Raw genomic sequence first — 16491 nt, 5'->3', positions numbered from 1 at the left:
CCTATTTGTATTGTCTTAGTATTTTATTCTCTTGTTTGTATTTCCTTTCCAACTGGATAGTTTGTTAAGATAGTTCTAACAGGTGTCCAAGTGCTAGAATAGGACAAATTAGTTGGTTAGAGAGGGTGTGATCTGTTGTGGCAACACCCACGGAACAAGCTATATATGCTTGCTCCTTCTATAAAAGCTATCGTAAAATTCAATCAAAAACTCAGTACTCTCCCTCCTACTTCTCTTCCTCCCTTTCTCTTTCTCTACATTTCCTTCTCCGTTCTTTTGTGTTCTAGCACACTCCTCCAATTCCCGTTGAATTAGGAGAGATGCTAATTGTCACAGCATTGCCATGACAGGATGTAAACAGCCTATTAGGCTGTTGAATAGAGGCGATGAATTGATGGAATGAAACCATTATGTTTTCCCTCTCACTCTTATCTCCCTCTATGTTCGTCTGAACCCTTCCCCTTTCTTCTCAATTTCTCCTTCAATTCGTTCTATTTTCTCTATCCATTATGTTCTTTCTTCTTCAAACTCCTCCGAAATTCCATTCTAAACCCTAAGAAAACCTAGGGCCTTGACAAGCTTTTGCTGCTTTGTTTGTTCATACTCCCATTGGTGAGCTGAGCTACCGTGCCAAATCAGGTCTTGGCTTACAGAGAACTTTGAGTTCCTTTCTATCACTAGAGATGATATTGTTGTAGATATATTGGCAACTGACGATGCAGAGGATTTGGTGCAAGTGGCTAAACTACATTCAACTTTTGAGTTTGTTGACTATGAGAGAAGGAAGTTATTGCAACGAATGAGAAATGATGCAGCACTGCTAGCACTAAAGGTAGATGCAACTTTGATCGCAATTGGTAGAGCTTCGTTTACAAGAGACTTTGGACTAGAGAATATCAATATGGTAACAAAACATGGTTTTGTTCCAGTTGATGAGCACATGAGAGCTAATGACAATTTGGTATGCTTACAGAGGTTTTTCAAGATTTATCCATACAAGCTATGGAAGAGAAGGAAAAAAAGAGCTAAGAGTTGAAAGCTGTGGTGTGGAGTTTAAAAGCTATTTACGACATGTTATTAAATCTTCCTGAGGATTGTTCTAAGAGGACTTTGCATTTCTGGAGGGTAAGAATTTTTTTTAAGGTAGGGGAAATGTTAGGGCCTTGGGTGTATTGACTTACAGTAGGGTTGAGTGTGGCTGATTATTTCTTAGGAGAAATAGTTAGTAGTAGTTATTTTGGTATTTTAGTAGTATTTTCTATTTTACTTTGTGACAAAATTACCTACCTAAGAGAAGTAGCTATATAAAGTTACTAGAGCTGTAAAGAAATCATTATGTGAAATATCAAATTCAAGCTTCAGATTTTCTCTCTCCATGCTCTCTCCCTCTTGGATCTGACTACTTTTTGTCCCTCAGCTTCTCTTCGTATCTTTCTCTCTTCTTTCGAGTTCTTTCTCTCTCACCTTCTCTGATTTCCCTCTCTAATTCTCTCGTCTGATTTTGTTCTCTCTGATGTAGAACAAGGAACACAAATGACCATTCCTACTCAGCTTCCACCATCATTCATAAGGGTCCATTCCTACTCACCTTCCACCATCTCCACCATTATTATCATGTAATATTGTATTTTATCAATTGTTCCACTTACATTATTTTATTTCCTTAATTGTAATATAAATAGGGGATAGCAAGTCCATTGTAATCACCCCATTCTTGAATCAATTTGTATCAATACAAGTTAGTTTTTTGTATCTTAGGGTTAGCCCTCCTAAGAGGTGTCTTAGGCTACAATTCCTCCATAGCGTGGTTCCCAACCTCACCAAAATTGGAGAATTCTTCTATCCAATCCGCTCCTAAGCCACTCTCTCTCGATCTTCCTCTTTCTATCTTGCCTCCTGCTTTCCTTCTCCAATTGTTGAATCTACCCTAACTCTGCCTAAATTCTGCTCAGTTCTATCAATCAGCAGAGAACTTTCTTTGTCAGAATCTGAGGATCCTGACACAATCCTATCGTCTCATAAGACAGTAGTCTATTTGGATAGTTGATAAGCCATTTTTATATGTGATAAGTGTTCATCCCATTTTTTAAACCTACTGTCATAAGAAAGTAATCTATTTGGGTAGTTGATAAGCCATTTTTATATGTGATTAAGAGTTCATTCCATTTCTTAAATATAGTGTTGGATATGGTGAGCTCATATAAAAAAAACATCTCAAGCATTTGCCCCACTATGGTGGGGTCAACTACATGAATTCTAGCTACATGAGCTTGTATGCTATGGCAAAACCAAAATAGCTTTACCTTCATTATTTCCTTCTCCAAATCTATGAACTCCATGCACATCTCTATACCCATTCCCTTCTCTACTCACTTGACCATTTAAGTCACCTTCAATAATGATCTTCTCTACTCTAGGTATTTCTTATACCAAGCCTTCTAAATCTTCCAAAATTATCTTTATCTCCCCTCCTAACCCAACTTCTTGTGTACATGCACTAGCAATGCTCAAAGTTTTTTCTCCTAGAACTTTGCTGCAATAATCCTATATCCTATCCTCTTGACATCCACTGCCCCCATCTTTTAGAGTCTTATGAATGAATAATAATTCCCAAATGAGCAATGCAGTGCATCACTATGAAGGGTTAAGTCCCAGCAATTTGTCAATTGTCTACAATTCATGTTGTTTGAGCTGACAAGTTTTACATTGGCAGACAGCTATCTAAAACAACCCTCCTTTGTTCAAGCTTGGGATCAACTCTAGATAGGAATCACAGGTAGAGATCAGTACAATCCAAACAAATGTTCCTCTCTTCCCCAAATTGTCAATATTGAGAATTGTTTTAAGAGAAGAGATCCACATATCAAAAAGAATTATATCCCTATGACAAGCCTTAGGTTTTTAAGTACTCTTCCTGCAGCAAACAGTCATCTCTTGACAACCAAGAGAGCTGAAGAGTAGACTAAGAAGATACTCCCTAGGAAGGCAGCCACATCCATTTATCCTAGCCCTACCCACTAAATACCTCTATTATTCAACTACATGAACCTCACTTCCCCTAGATCTCCTCCCTATTCTGGGGAAGGAAAGGAAAGGCCTCAAATAATGGGCCTGTCTCCTTCACAACCCAAGTGTCCCCCCCCCCCCCCCCCCCCCCCCCCCCAAAAAAAAAAAAAAAAAAAACAAAGAAATGATCCAAACGAGATGAAAAATTAAATGTTAATGCTTTGCTTCTAAATCCTTCACTCCTCATTTCAAATGAACAACTAGGCAACTTTGTAAAAGCTCCCAAACAAATAACAAGGAAAGAGAAGGGAGGGAGGTCATGGCAACATCAACAAATAAAAGTAGGACTTGCAAGAGAAGGTACAAAGAAGCCAAAGCTCATTCCCCTTGAGTTGAAAGAAAGAACCTCCTGGCTGAAGCCTATTTCCGTAGTCAACAAAAGGATTGGTGGTGTACCTAATTGTCAGGTCTAATGGATCTGACAAGTGTTTTCTCAAGAATTCTGCAAGGAATTCTAGAGATGTGGTAGAAGTTTGATCCTAGAGAGAGAGAGAGAGAGAGAGACAAAACGAGAGAAAAAGAGGGAAAATTAAGAGGGAAATCGAGATTTAATTCATTCCTATCTTCTTAGATGAGATCAGTCTCTATTTATACTGATCTCTCTCAACAATTTGAAGTCTCCCACCAAGCGCAACTTGCATCCGCGCTACTTGCAGGCATGCGCGTTAGTTATTCTGTTACTCGATTACATTTATTTATTTAGGCAGTACATGACAATACCCACCCCTTGAGGAATTTCTTGTCCTCAAGAAATACAAAGTAAACTTGCTACCCTAGGAAATTGCTTGACTAAGTCCGAAAGATACTCCCACGTGTTGTCATCTGTGGGTAGATGGTGCCATTTGACCAGTACTTGAATTAAGGGCGCCCCTTGTTGATAGATTACCCTTCTGTCAAGGATAGCTTCTGGCTCAGCTATAGGTTCCTGGTTCCAGCTGGTAGCTCAAGGCTTGCTGGTTGCCCCCCCCCCCCCCCCACGTATTTCTTGAGTAAAGACACGTGAAATACTAGATAGATTTGGGAGTTGTCTGGTAATTGATGTTTGTAGGCTACCTTGCCCACCTTTGCTAGGATGGGAAAAGGGTCGTAGTACCTTGGACTGAGCTTTGTTATTGGTTCGTCTGTGATGGCTTTTATCTTAGGGCTTCTGAGCTTCAAGTACACCTCTTCTCCTACTAAAAATTCCCTTTCGCTCCTTCCTTTGTCTGCTTGTTGTTTCATTCTATTTTGTGCCATAGCTAGGTCTCTTCTTAGCTGTTGCAGTAACTCCTATCTCTGCTGAAGGTGGTCATCCACTACTGCAACATTAGTTAGCTCAAGTGGTGTCGGAAGTAGGGGAGGTTTGTACCCAAAGAGAGCTTCAAATGGTGACATTTTGATGGAACTGTGGCGACTAGAATTGTACCACCACTAGGCTAGAGCTAACCACTTATGCCATTTCTTGGGCTGTTGAAAACACAAACATCTTAGGTAATTTTCAAGGCACTGGTTAACCCTCTCAGTCTGCCCATCCGTTTGAGGGTGATAAGCGGATGACATGTTCAGTTGGATTCCCATTGATTTCAGCAATGTTTGCCAAAAAAGGATGGTAAAGACTTTGTCCTAATTAGATATGATAGTTCTAGGAATCCCATGTAGCTTGATGACTTGTTCAAGGAACACCCGTGCAACTTCCTGAGTGGTGTAAGGGTGTGATAAACCGATGAAATGTGCAAATTTCGTAAATAGATCAACCACCACCAATATACAATCTCTACTCTCTGATCTGGGAAGACCTTCAATAAAATCCATAGAAACGCTCTCCCAAGCTTGCTCCGAAATGCTTAAGGGTTGCAATAACCCTGGTGTGGCCACAATTTCATACTTGCACCTTTTGCAAGTGTCACAAGTCGTTACAAACTGAGTTACTATCTCTTTTAATTTAGGCCAAAAGAATAGTTGTTTTACCTTGTGGTAAGTGTTCTAAATTCCTGAATGCCCCCCCAAGGGGGACCCATGTAAGGCTTGAAGAATCTTGTCTTTCACCTGTTGACAGTCTCCAACCACTATCCTTTTGTTATACTGGAGCACTCCATTATGTAGCGTGTATCTCGTTCTACTGTTCGGATCTAATATCAATTGCTCTAAGATCCTTTTGATATGATCGTCTACATCATAGCTGTTGGCCACCTCCTAGTACCACCTCGGTATTACCGTCGTGATGGCTGCTACCTCTCCTTGCTCCTGACATCGCGAAAAAGCATCTGCCACCACATTATCTTTTCCCTTCTTATACTGTATAATGTAATCAAGACCTATCATCTTTGCCATACCTTTCTTTTGTAGCTGTGTGTGGAGTTTCTGTTGCAGCAGGTACTTCAAACTCTGGTGGTCAGTCTTGATCACAAATTGGCTTCCCTCCAGATAATGCCTCCACTTCTCCACTTCCATTAAGACGGCCACAAATTCCTTCTCGTAAATACTCAAGCCCACGTGCCTTTGGGCCAGTGCTTGGTTGAGAAATGCTATAGGTCTGCCCTCTTGTGTCAGTACCGCACCTATACCATTATCACATGCATCGGTCTCGACCACAAAGGTCTTGCTGAAGTTCAGTAATCCCAATACCGGTGCCTCGCTCATGGCTTGCTTCAACCGTTTAAAAGCTGTCTCAACTTCAGGCCCCCATCTAAACCCTTCCTTCTTTAGCAGCTGCGTTAGGGGTCTACTTATCATCCCATATCCTTTCACAAACCTCCTATAGTACCCAGTCATGCCTAGGAATCCTCTTAATGCTTTGAGGGTGGTCGGCCTGGGCCATGCTTGCATAACTGCCACCTTTTGCAAATCAGTGCTAACCCCTCTTCCTGATATGATATAACCCAGGTATTCAACTTGTCTTTGAGCAAATGAACACTTTCACTTCTTAATATACAATTGGTTGACTCTAAGGATCTCAAAAATAGCCTTAAGGTGTGTAAGGTATTGGTCAAAAGAATGGCTATACACAAGTATGTCGTCAAAAAATACGAAGATAAAACTTCTTTGGTGCTGTTCGAATATCTGGTTCTTTAAGGATTGGAAAGTGGCTGGTACATTTGTGAGACCAAAAGACATTACTAAGAATTCGTAATGGCCTTGGTGGGTTCGAAAAGTTGTCTTATGAATGTCTTGAGGGTTCATCCTAATCTGGTGGTAGCCTGCCCTCAAATCTAGTTTAGAAAAAATGGTGGCATTCCTTAATTCATCTAGGAGATCTTCAATGAGGGGAATGGGAAATTTATCTTTGACAATTAAGGCATTCAATTGTCGGTAATCTACACAAAAGCGCCACGATCCGTCTTTTTTTTTTTTTACTAATAGAATCGGGGATGCAATGGGCTATGGCTGGGTTGAATGAGAGAATGTTGCAGCATTTCTTTAACCATTCTCTCTATTTCTGTTTTCTGTGTTGGGGGGTAACAATAGGCTCAGGCATTACAAGATTCTGATTGAGGTTTCAGGATGATGGAGTGGTCGTGGGCTCGAGGTGGAGGTAAGGTCTTAGGCTTTTTAAAAATATCCTCATATTCAACCAAAAGTAAATCAAGTAAGTCAAGTTGGTTTACCTCCCATGTCTGTTGGGCTGGACTACTGACCACCAACATCAGTTCTCCTGCTTTTCCTGGTTCCTCCTCTTCCTCTTCAAGAGCTTGAATAGAGAAGAGTTGAGCCACATTGCTCATTTTTTGCTTCAGTATCCTCTACAGCTGTTTTCTTGTAATCATTTTACACATTCCCACTTCTTTGCTCCCCACTATAATCATTCTTCTTCCCTCCTTCTCAAACGTCACTTCCATCCTATTAAAATCAAAGCATATGGGGCTCACATGCTTCATCCAATCCACACCTAAAACCACATCACAACCCCCCAATTTGAGCAATCTAAGATCAATTTCGAAATTTTCTCCTTGCATGGCCCAACAAAATCCAGCACATATCTTTTTGCAGTTCCCTCATCCAGGAAACTGTGGGTACTCCCACTATCTATGAGGATCATCAACTTGTATTCTCCCACTCTTCCTTCTACCTTGATGATTTTGTTGTTAGCCAATCCCCTCAATGCGTGCAATGAAATTTCTCCATTATCTTCCCCTACTTCGTCATCTATTTCTGTTACATCCTCTTCTTCAATACTATCCTCTTCGTCTTCTAACAACAGCAACTGCTTCTTGCATTGATGCCCAGGAAAATACATGTCTCCACATTTGAAGCAGAGGTTAGCCTATCTTCTCTGTTCCATTAACATGTCTCCATGTAATTTAGGGCCGATAGATGGCAAGCCCTTCACCTCCTGCATTCCCTTGAAATTATCTCTTCCTTGATTCCTTTCCACGAGAGTCAACACATTGTGAGTTCCTCCCTAATTCAGCAACCTCTGTTTCTTCATAAGCGCTTCCACTGTCAACTCATGTAACCTTGCACTATCTGTGGCATGTTTAAGGGTCTTTGGTTGCAAGACCTTCACCATAGGTCTCAATTCCTCACTCAATCCACTTATAAAGCTCAGGACAAAATATCCCTCTATAAGATAAGGATTGTGGTTGAGCATCAATGCTTTTAACTCTTCAAACCTCCTTTAATAATCTGCCACTGATCCTCCTTGTCGAATCTTATTGAATTTTTCTACTACATCCCTCATTCCCCTTTCTCCGAACCTCTCACATAATTCCTCCGCGAACTCAGTCCAATAGCATTCCTCTTTCACCTTAGCCCATCCTTGGTACCAATCATCCCCTGCATCGTTGAGATAGGCTGCGACTAGAGTCACCCTCTGCTGCTCCGGTACGCCATACCATTCAAAGGCTTTTTCACACCTCCTCGCCCACCATCTAGGGGTGTTTCTATCAAACATGGGAATATCCAACTTAGGCGTAGGAATTCTCGGATGGCCTTGGGTCCCAACTACTCCTTGTCTTCGTCCGACTACATTTTCTCCTATTTCCAATTGATCCTCCTCCATCTCGGATGTCTCCAGCCTCCTTTGACTCGTCCCATGATTGGGAAGAATCGGTTCTACTGTTTCTCGAGGAGGAAAATCAAGTGATAGACTTACCGAGTGTTGTTGGGCGAACATCACCATAAACCCTTGCAATTGCCCCCTGATCTGCGCTCCCACTTCTTCACGAATTTGGCTAACCGCTCCATCTAATTTGCGATCAATGGATATAATCGCTTCATGGTTGCGATTGGATACAAGTTCCAGCTGATCCACCCTCGCTTGCAGATCCAACACCGTGGAGCCAAATTGTTGTAGCTACATCTCCATGTTCTTCATCCTTGTACCCTCTGCCATCTTTCCAGATTCACCGCAATCGGACTGGCCCGGATGGGCTTTGATATCAAATTGTCAGGTCTAATGGATCTAACAAGTGTTTTCTGAAGAATTCCGCAAGGAATTCTAGAGATGTGGTAGAAGTTTAATCGTAGAGAGAGAGAGAGAGAGAGAACAAGGGAAAGAGAGGGAAAATTAAGAGGGAAATCGAGATTTAATTCATTCCTATCTTCTTAGATGAGATCAGTCTCTATTTATACTGATCTCTCTCAACAATTTGAAGTCTCCCGCCAAGCGCAACTTGCATCCGCGCTACTTGCAGGCATGCGCGTTAGTTATTTTGTTACCCGATTACATTTATTTATTTAGGCAGTACATGACACTAATGTTTTTACTCTTGTTCTATTAGAACAACTGGTTGCAGTCATTCTCACTGTGATTAAACTTATAAAAGGTTGCAGACAAGCTTTGGAGGAAAACTTAGACATTGACTTCAGGAAATAATTTGCCAATAGCTTAGGTTCCATGGAGAATCTAAAGAAAGATCATCAACTAACCTTGAAATAAAAGACATGGTCAACAGATATAGCAATTGCTGATGGGAAAGCATGGGAAGATAATTCATCGCAGCTCTACGGACTGCAGCTTCTTTAGCTACTTCAAGCCATTTTGAAGTTCCAAAGTTGGCAGCTTCACCACAGTTAAAACCTAGATTACAATAATGAATTTTATAAGAATCCAAGAAATAGCCATAAAAAAGAGAATTAAATTAAGGACTCAATTCGAGATTTTTCCTTTTAACTCCAGAATTTATCCAACATGACTACATGACTGAACAATCCATGAAACAGTAGCTGGACAAAACCAAAAAGTCTGGAAGAAAAATAGGGAATTTTTCCAGCCAAAGAGCAGAATGTAAGTCAACTGGATAACAATGCAAGAATAAATAAATAAATAAAATAAAGACTCAAAGAATAAACAAATATGGTTATAGCTGCTAAACAGAATTTATGGAAAAGGCATGACATTCTAACTCTGCTGTTGCTATTCCTGGCTCCTAGTCTTAGTTGCTGGGTTCCCTCCTGCCTGGAACCATGATTCAAACCGTGCATTCCAGATTGTGGTCCTTTCATGTTCCTTGTGATTCTAGATCCCCCAAGAATGAGGATTCCAAGCAGTGCATGAGTTCAGTTTAAACAATTAAAAACTAGGGAAAAAACTTAGGCTCTGTTTGTTTGGGTGTAAAATGTTTTCTTAGAAAACAATTTCCTATTTTTTGGTGTTTGGTAAACAAAAAAGATGGAAATATATTTATAATGAAAATATTTTACACCAAAGGATGTAAAATAACTTACTAATTAAAATCCACAAGTCATTTTCCTAATTGCACCAAAGCTAATAAACTATTTTTTCTTTTGTCAAAACATCTTTATGCATATGTATATTTGTATATCTATAAATAAATACATATATTTATTTATACATGTATTTAGTTATACATCTATATATAAATACATATATATTTATAAATGTTAGAATACCGAGAATAAAGAATAAATTGATAGTGTTGAAAAAAATCAAAATCCTGATTATTTCCCCCATGGCCAAGAACTAAGAGATAAGATTGGTTGGAGATAAGAGAGGATTACAAAGATTAAATTGATAAGGAGATAAGTTTCCGAGATTAAAGGATGCGATAGTTTTACAAGAGATAATTCCAGCAAAATTAAAATTTAGTTGATAAACTTTATCTTTTAAGCTTGATTCAAATTTTTTCCTGTTTTTAAGGAGATGTTCTAGAAGATTCTTGTATATATATTCCATACATGAATACAATAAAGATTGAATCAGTTTTCCCTTAATCGAGTAATCTTTCTTAGTTACTCGAGTAAGATTTCAAATTACTCGAGTAATCTTTCTTAGTTACTTGAGTAACCTTTCAAATTACTCGAGCAAGGTTTCCCAGTTACTCTAGTAAGTTGCTTTCAGCTTATTTCATTCTTGTTCAATAAATAAATACATGCATTTATTTATATATATCTATAAGTAAATAGTAAATACATATATAGACAATACGTATGCATGCATACATACATGTACATATATATAAATACATACACATACATATAGATACATAAACATGCACACGTAGTTACATACATACATGCATGCATGTACAAATACATACCTGTGTACACACAGATATGTATATATACATACATACACATTTATACACACATAAACATGCACACACAAATATACATACATACATATATATACATGAAAATGCACATGCATGCACATACACATAAATATACAAACATACATTCATGATTCATACATACAATGTAAAATGTTTTACTTTTACATCCAAACAAATGGAGCCTTGAAGTCAAAATAATTTTCAAAGAAAATTAGAGAAAATAAAGCTTGCCTACCTCACTTTCTTGTATTTACTTGCATTTTGAATTATAATCAGGCTTAACTTTGTTTACATAGGATTCTTCATCCCTTGAGTTGTACAAGAATATAGAAAAGAATTTAAAACAAAACAAAGCAAATCAACTTCTATAATAGTAAAGTATCAATCCAACTAATTTCAACTGAGTACAACTATAAAACATGCCACGACCTAAAATAACAAACCAATTAAGCCTCTGTACCACAAAATTAGCATAATAAAGTACACTGTACTCATTCTGGAACCACAATCCTGGTTACTATTCTCTTAGTGACCTGCAGCCCCCATAAAACACTATTGAAGCACTTTCCTTTTTAACCCTATGTCAGTTAGATCTAGAAGCTCAGCATCTAAATGGAAAATTTGCAGGTCACTTGGTCTGCACGTCAATCTAGCAATATCACACGCATAACCATAAAATATTTAGGGACAGGTGCATGCATTGAGGCAGCACATCATATCAGCAATGGCACAAGAGTAATCATAACATAAGTGAACCATGACCAACGTATGTACCAGGGTAATTTTCTGTTTTTCATTGATAATTACATGTGAATATAAATTAAGAGATTCAGTTTGTGGTAAGAAACACAGATACTTCTAAGAAGCTCCACTGCTGTGTCAGGCACAAACACTCAAAAGGAGACTAACCAATATACTGTCCTGTACCTAGGGTTTACCTAGGGTTTGAATAGGAATTTGGAAGGAAATTGAGGGGGAATTAGACTGAAAGACAGGGAAATACAGCAAGAATACAGGGGGAAATGCAGACAGGAACAAAGAAAGAGAGAAACCAGAGGGATCGAGAGAGAAGACAGAGAAATCAGAGAGGTGTTAAAGCATTTGTTCTAGATTAGAGCTTGTAATATGAGGGGTATTTTATGTAATATGTTTGCTGTTATGTTTCTAGAAGGATTTTAATATTTTTTCTAGGGCTGACCGAAGTTGTTGTAACTGCCTTTTTGGGCAATCGGTCAGGCTAAAGTCTCCCACCTTGTATGCTTATATATAGAGGCCGTGGGGAAGACTTTATGGTATGCTATTCTTTGTGATTTAGCAAGCTGTCTTAGGATAAGATTAAGCAGTGAGGAAGAGGGAATATCTTTCTTGTATCAACTCTATATAGCTTTCAGGTTTATGGGCTAGGTAAGGGTTGATTTTGAGTGCTTTGTAATCTTGTATTAACTTTCAAGATAGTGGAAGAGTGAGGGCGAAAGCCAAGCTGGATGTAGGTCTTCTTTAAGACCGAACCAGGGTAAATTCTTGTGTTCTTGATTGGTTCTTGATTTGTTTTCTGATTGCTGGTTGTTTGCGAGTTAGGGAGAGATTTCATTTGAGTGTTTTGAGTGATCCTTAAAGGGTGAGATCTCGGTTAACAAGAGGGAATTGAGAGAGAATTGATGAGTGGGAAATCACTGAATTAAATTACGAATTCAAAAACATGACATTCTCTAAGTGATACAGCCTATTTATATGTTGTTCCAACCTATCTAACTGAAAGGTACAAACATGAACAGCAACCTAGAGTACAATACAGTAAATGCATTTAAACTAACTACTATTATATTTATTAATCTATTCTTGGGGATCCTTGGGGTTGTGACATATACTTTACACATTTATTAGAACATTTTTTTTTTATAAATTTTTAGAGACATACACACTTCTCAGATGCTTTGGGACATCTGATTTCACAGTAAGAACAAGCACGTTCATCACTTAAACTACTATGACACAAATCACAAGTTCAAAAGAATACCTTCGAAATCAATTATAAAGTAACAATGCAGATTTACTTACACATCCTTTCTCCTCTAAACTTTTCAATTCCAAGAGTATTGTGGCTAAAACTTTTAACTCGTCTCTAAATAGACTTTTCAAATATGCATTTCTAATATAAAAGGCACTAATTTTGCTTTCATTTACATAAAACATAACATGAGGGCAAGCCTTGGTAGCAATAACAAGGTTGCTAATCTGTGACCAAAAGATCACAAGTTTGAGTCAAGATGGAAATAACCTCGTTGCAAAAGAAGCAAGGCAAAGGTCGTGTATAAATACAACCTTTCCCCAACCCTTTTAAAGCAAGGAGCCTTATGCACTGGGGATGCTCTTTTTTTTTTTATACATATAATTTAACATAGATATCTAACTATTCATGTTTCTTTGCTCTACTATGTCCCAACTTTTTCAAAATTTTCATGTGGAGTCTATTGTTCTATCATGTTTGTATGAGTGCTTCTTAGGGTTTGTGAAATGAAATCTTAGAAATGAGGCATGCCTCTCCTTATTCATTAGTTTATCTATTCTTCTTCAGATGAGTGAAATTTTCCTTGAATAGCACTTGATATTCCTACAAGATGCAAACCTTCATAAGTTTTATATTCGACTTCTGCAGTCAAATTGCAACTCATCATTATGCATCAAATGAGAATTAATAATATTCAGTACGATGATACCATTAATTACTGGGAAAAGTAGCAAAGAAATTACCGTGGCTAAACCCTACATGGTAAGCCCTTGGAAAAGTTACAACAAATTCGCCAGGATTCTGTACTAACCTGAAGAAATCAAATCAGACCAGCTATTATTAGAATTTCAGCAAAACAAGAAGTAGGAGAAACCAAATACCAATGCATGCCCAAGGTCTGCCTAAGACAGTATTAATGATGCAAACTGAGGTACCAATAAGCTGAAGTCACAAGAATAAGAAGAACCAAAGCTGATATTTTGCAAGAAGAAACCAACCTACAACATGGAATGCCCAAACCAACAAGTTCTTCAGGTGATAGAAGGGTAGTCTTCTCGCCCAAGAGTGTAAGAGCAGCTAGATATCAGAAGAAAATGGAGTTATATGCTACAAAGTCCAGTAGAAGAACTAACATCTTCACATTGATGGAAATGGTTATTGGTAAAAACAACGATTGGGATAGTGTATTTGTTAAGAGATTATGCACCAAACCACCTTATCAACTGGACATATTTTATTTCAAGTATATCAACTCAAATTAATGGAAAAAAAAATGTAAATCAAGGAAGTTAATGCAATTTCCATCAGAAGAACATGCAAAATTATTTAGAATTTTAAACCAATCTCCAGGCAAAAGCATGAACCCAACAATATCATCAGGCAAAAGTGTACCCCCATCCCCTTGTAGCAACCTCAACAACAGCTCCAAGCAACCTGCCTAAAGTTCTTATCAAGCTAACTAAAAAGTTGGTCATCTTTTAAAAGCAGATAGAGGGTCCAAAAGTGTTTAAGAGGGGTCTTGTTTAATGGTCAGGACTCAAGAGTCCTCGGAGGATGTGGTATAACCAGAGTTATCACAGGCACTACAAAAGCAACATTCATCTCTTATGCAGTATGTGGCAGGGAGGAGTTGGTAAGCTACAGAAGATGTCTGGCAAATTCGTATATTAGCAGATGATATATATATATATATATATCATGAGGCCACAATGCCAAGGATAATGCCACTAGTGACAGGAAGGGAGAGGGCAATCATAGCCTAAGGGTAGAATAGTCCAAAATTTTGGTGAGATATTAGTGTTGTACCTAGGCAGTTGTAGCTAGTTTTCCTTGGTGTACATTCCAGAGGATACGAAAACTAACGGACTATACATACTTGTACTGAGCTCAGCCCAAAAAGTTATGCAATGACAAGATTCTGAAAAATTCTCTCTCTCTCTCTCAAATCAACCAGAATTCTCCCTTGCCAGCTCTAAGGAGTTGACAATTGGTATCAGAGCCGACAGTCTTGGCAGCCGAACAAAGGTGGGTCAACTGACTAGCACGCTGGAGGCAACGCGAACGAACAGTCATTCACGAGTAGGCAACAATCTGTCGAAGGGTGACGCGGACCACTAGGAGTTCACGACAAGAGCGAACGAAGGGTAAGGATGTTCTGAGGTGATCGCGAGTCCGTCGAAGGGTGACACGGACGGCCAAGAGGTTTGCGAATGGAGCGGAAGACAAGTGTAGGAGCTCCGTCGAAGTTGGCAAAGTGGACGAGGAAGGGTGTCGCAGCCAATGTAAAACGCGATCGATGATTAGCCATTGTCAAACGAGGAAGGATTCGAGGTGACGATGGCGGAAGGCACACAGACAAAACAGCTAGAGTTGAGGTTGGACGCCTTGGAAGCAGGCCTCCGAAAGAACCATGAGCAAGTAGATGAGAGGCTAGAGACGATTGAAGCTAGGAGGTTCGACACACCCAAGAGGAAGTCATCCACGTCCGAGCAGATGTGTCGATGATGGAGAGGAACATCCGAGAAGAGATTTCAAGTTTGAGCCAACAGCTGAGTGTTGCCCTTGCGGCCTCGCCATCTTCTCCCGACAGCCCAACGCGAGCCTACCAATGGCTCCCCCACCCCCCCCCCCCCCCCCGGGAGGCACCCATCTTTCCCAGACTGAGGGGTTGGCCAAAAGTGGATGAACGAACAGAGTACGCTACTGAAAGGTCTCTTCGACGATCCCTAACAAACCACAATAATCCCCCTACATCAAGACTCAAAATGCCGATGTTTGAAGGGGATAAACCCCGGTGATGGGTCAAACTGTGGAAAAATGTAGCGTTTGAGTAGCAATCTTTTACTTTTGTTTTATGATTGATAATTGTAATAATTGTAATGTTTATTTGTGTTGTTGTTGTGTTAGCGTAAGTGGTTGTTTGTTAGTTAGGCGGTTAAGGCAAGCAAGCTGTATATATAAGTACAGCTACGCGCTCTATGCCTTGTATCTTTTGCTACATTCTAATTACCAGAAAGTCGTTCGAGTTTCTTTCTTTTTGTTTCTCTCTTGCACTCTTCTTTTCTCGTGCCCTAGGGTTTCATTACACAGACGATGTGAATGTTTTTTTTTACCACTACTGAATAGCCGAAGGGAACAAAGTAAACATGGCAGTTGCCTATCTAAATGATGTGGCAGATTCATGATTTCAAGGGTGGAGCAAACAAAGAGCGAAATGGAGGTGGCCTGAGTTTGTCGATGAGTTTTGCGCTCGTTTCAGGGAACGAAACCTCACTAATGTTGTGGAAGAATTTTTAAAATTGAAGCAGGAAGGAATAGTATAAGAGTATCTAGTAAGGTTTGAGGAGCTTAAGTTAGTAATAAGACAAGCTCACCTGACGTTTGATGAGCATTATTTCGTGTCTAACTTCCTCAATGAGCTGAGTGATGAGCTAAGGTCGATGGTCAAAATGTTGCAGCCTACTTTGGTAAGACAAGTGGCTGAGAAGGCCCGTTTGCATGAATTATCATTGGAAGCGTTTGTTAAGAAGCACAAGATAACATCAAAGGGATACGGGGGAAGTAATTGGCAGGGCAGTGCAGGGGGGCAGTTCAAGGGCAGCAACTTACCGATTACAAAAGGGACCTATGCACCTCGAGCATCCCTCAGTCTTGCTCCCTTGAAGCCTCTCACATTGGAGTAGAAGTGCCAAATGGGGTTGTTTGTGCTTTAGATGCAAGGAGAAATATGCACCCAGTCATCAGTGTAGAAAACAACTAATGCAAATGGAAGGGCAAGAGGAAGAAGGAGAAGAAAAAGTAGAAGAAATCGAGGAGTAAGAAAAGGAGGGCAATGGAGCCGACAAAGAAGGAGGGCAAATATCTTTACACGCCCTAGAAGGTTGCCCCTCAGAGAAAATAATCTAGATCGAGGGGATGGTGGGG

At 39.4% G+C, this 16491-nt stretch overlaps 1 protein-coding gene across 4 annotated transcripts in view; it reads right to left on the bottom strand.

Moving 5' to 3' along the window:
- The window catches only part of LOC127806081 (lysine-specific demethylase ELF6), a 58419-nt gene that overhangs the window by 32959 nt on the left and 8969 nt on the right, over positions 1-16491 (bottom strand). For all 4 annotated transcript variants that reach the window (XR_008024340.1, XM_052343082.1, XM_052343080.1 and 1 more), the window contains 3 exons: positions 13566-13644; positions 13311-13378; positions 8914-9064 (listed from right to left, as the gene is read on the bottom strand). Coding sequence is in view for 3 of the 4 variants with exons in the window: in XM_052343082.1 (XP_052199042.1) it covers positions 8914-9064; positions 13311-13378; positions 13566-13644 (298 nt within the window). In the remaining variant the exon portion in view is untranslated. The remainder of the gene's footprint in view (positions 1-8913; positions 9065-13310; positions 13379-13565; positions 13645-16491) is intronic.

The sequence above is a fragment of the Diospyros lotus genome, chromosome 7 (assembly GCF_014633365.1).
Source record: "Diospyros lotus cultivar Yz01 chromosome 7, ASM1463336v1, whole genome shotgun sequence".
Taxonomy (NCBI): Eukaryota; Viridiplantae; Streptophyta; class Magnoliopsida; order Ericales; family Ebenaceae; genus Diospyros; species Diospyros lotus.
Note: the sequence above shows the minus strand (reverse complement) of the source record. Positions and strands in the feature narration are given on the sequence as shown.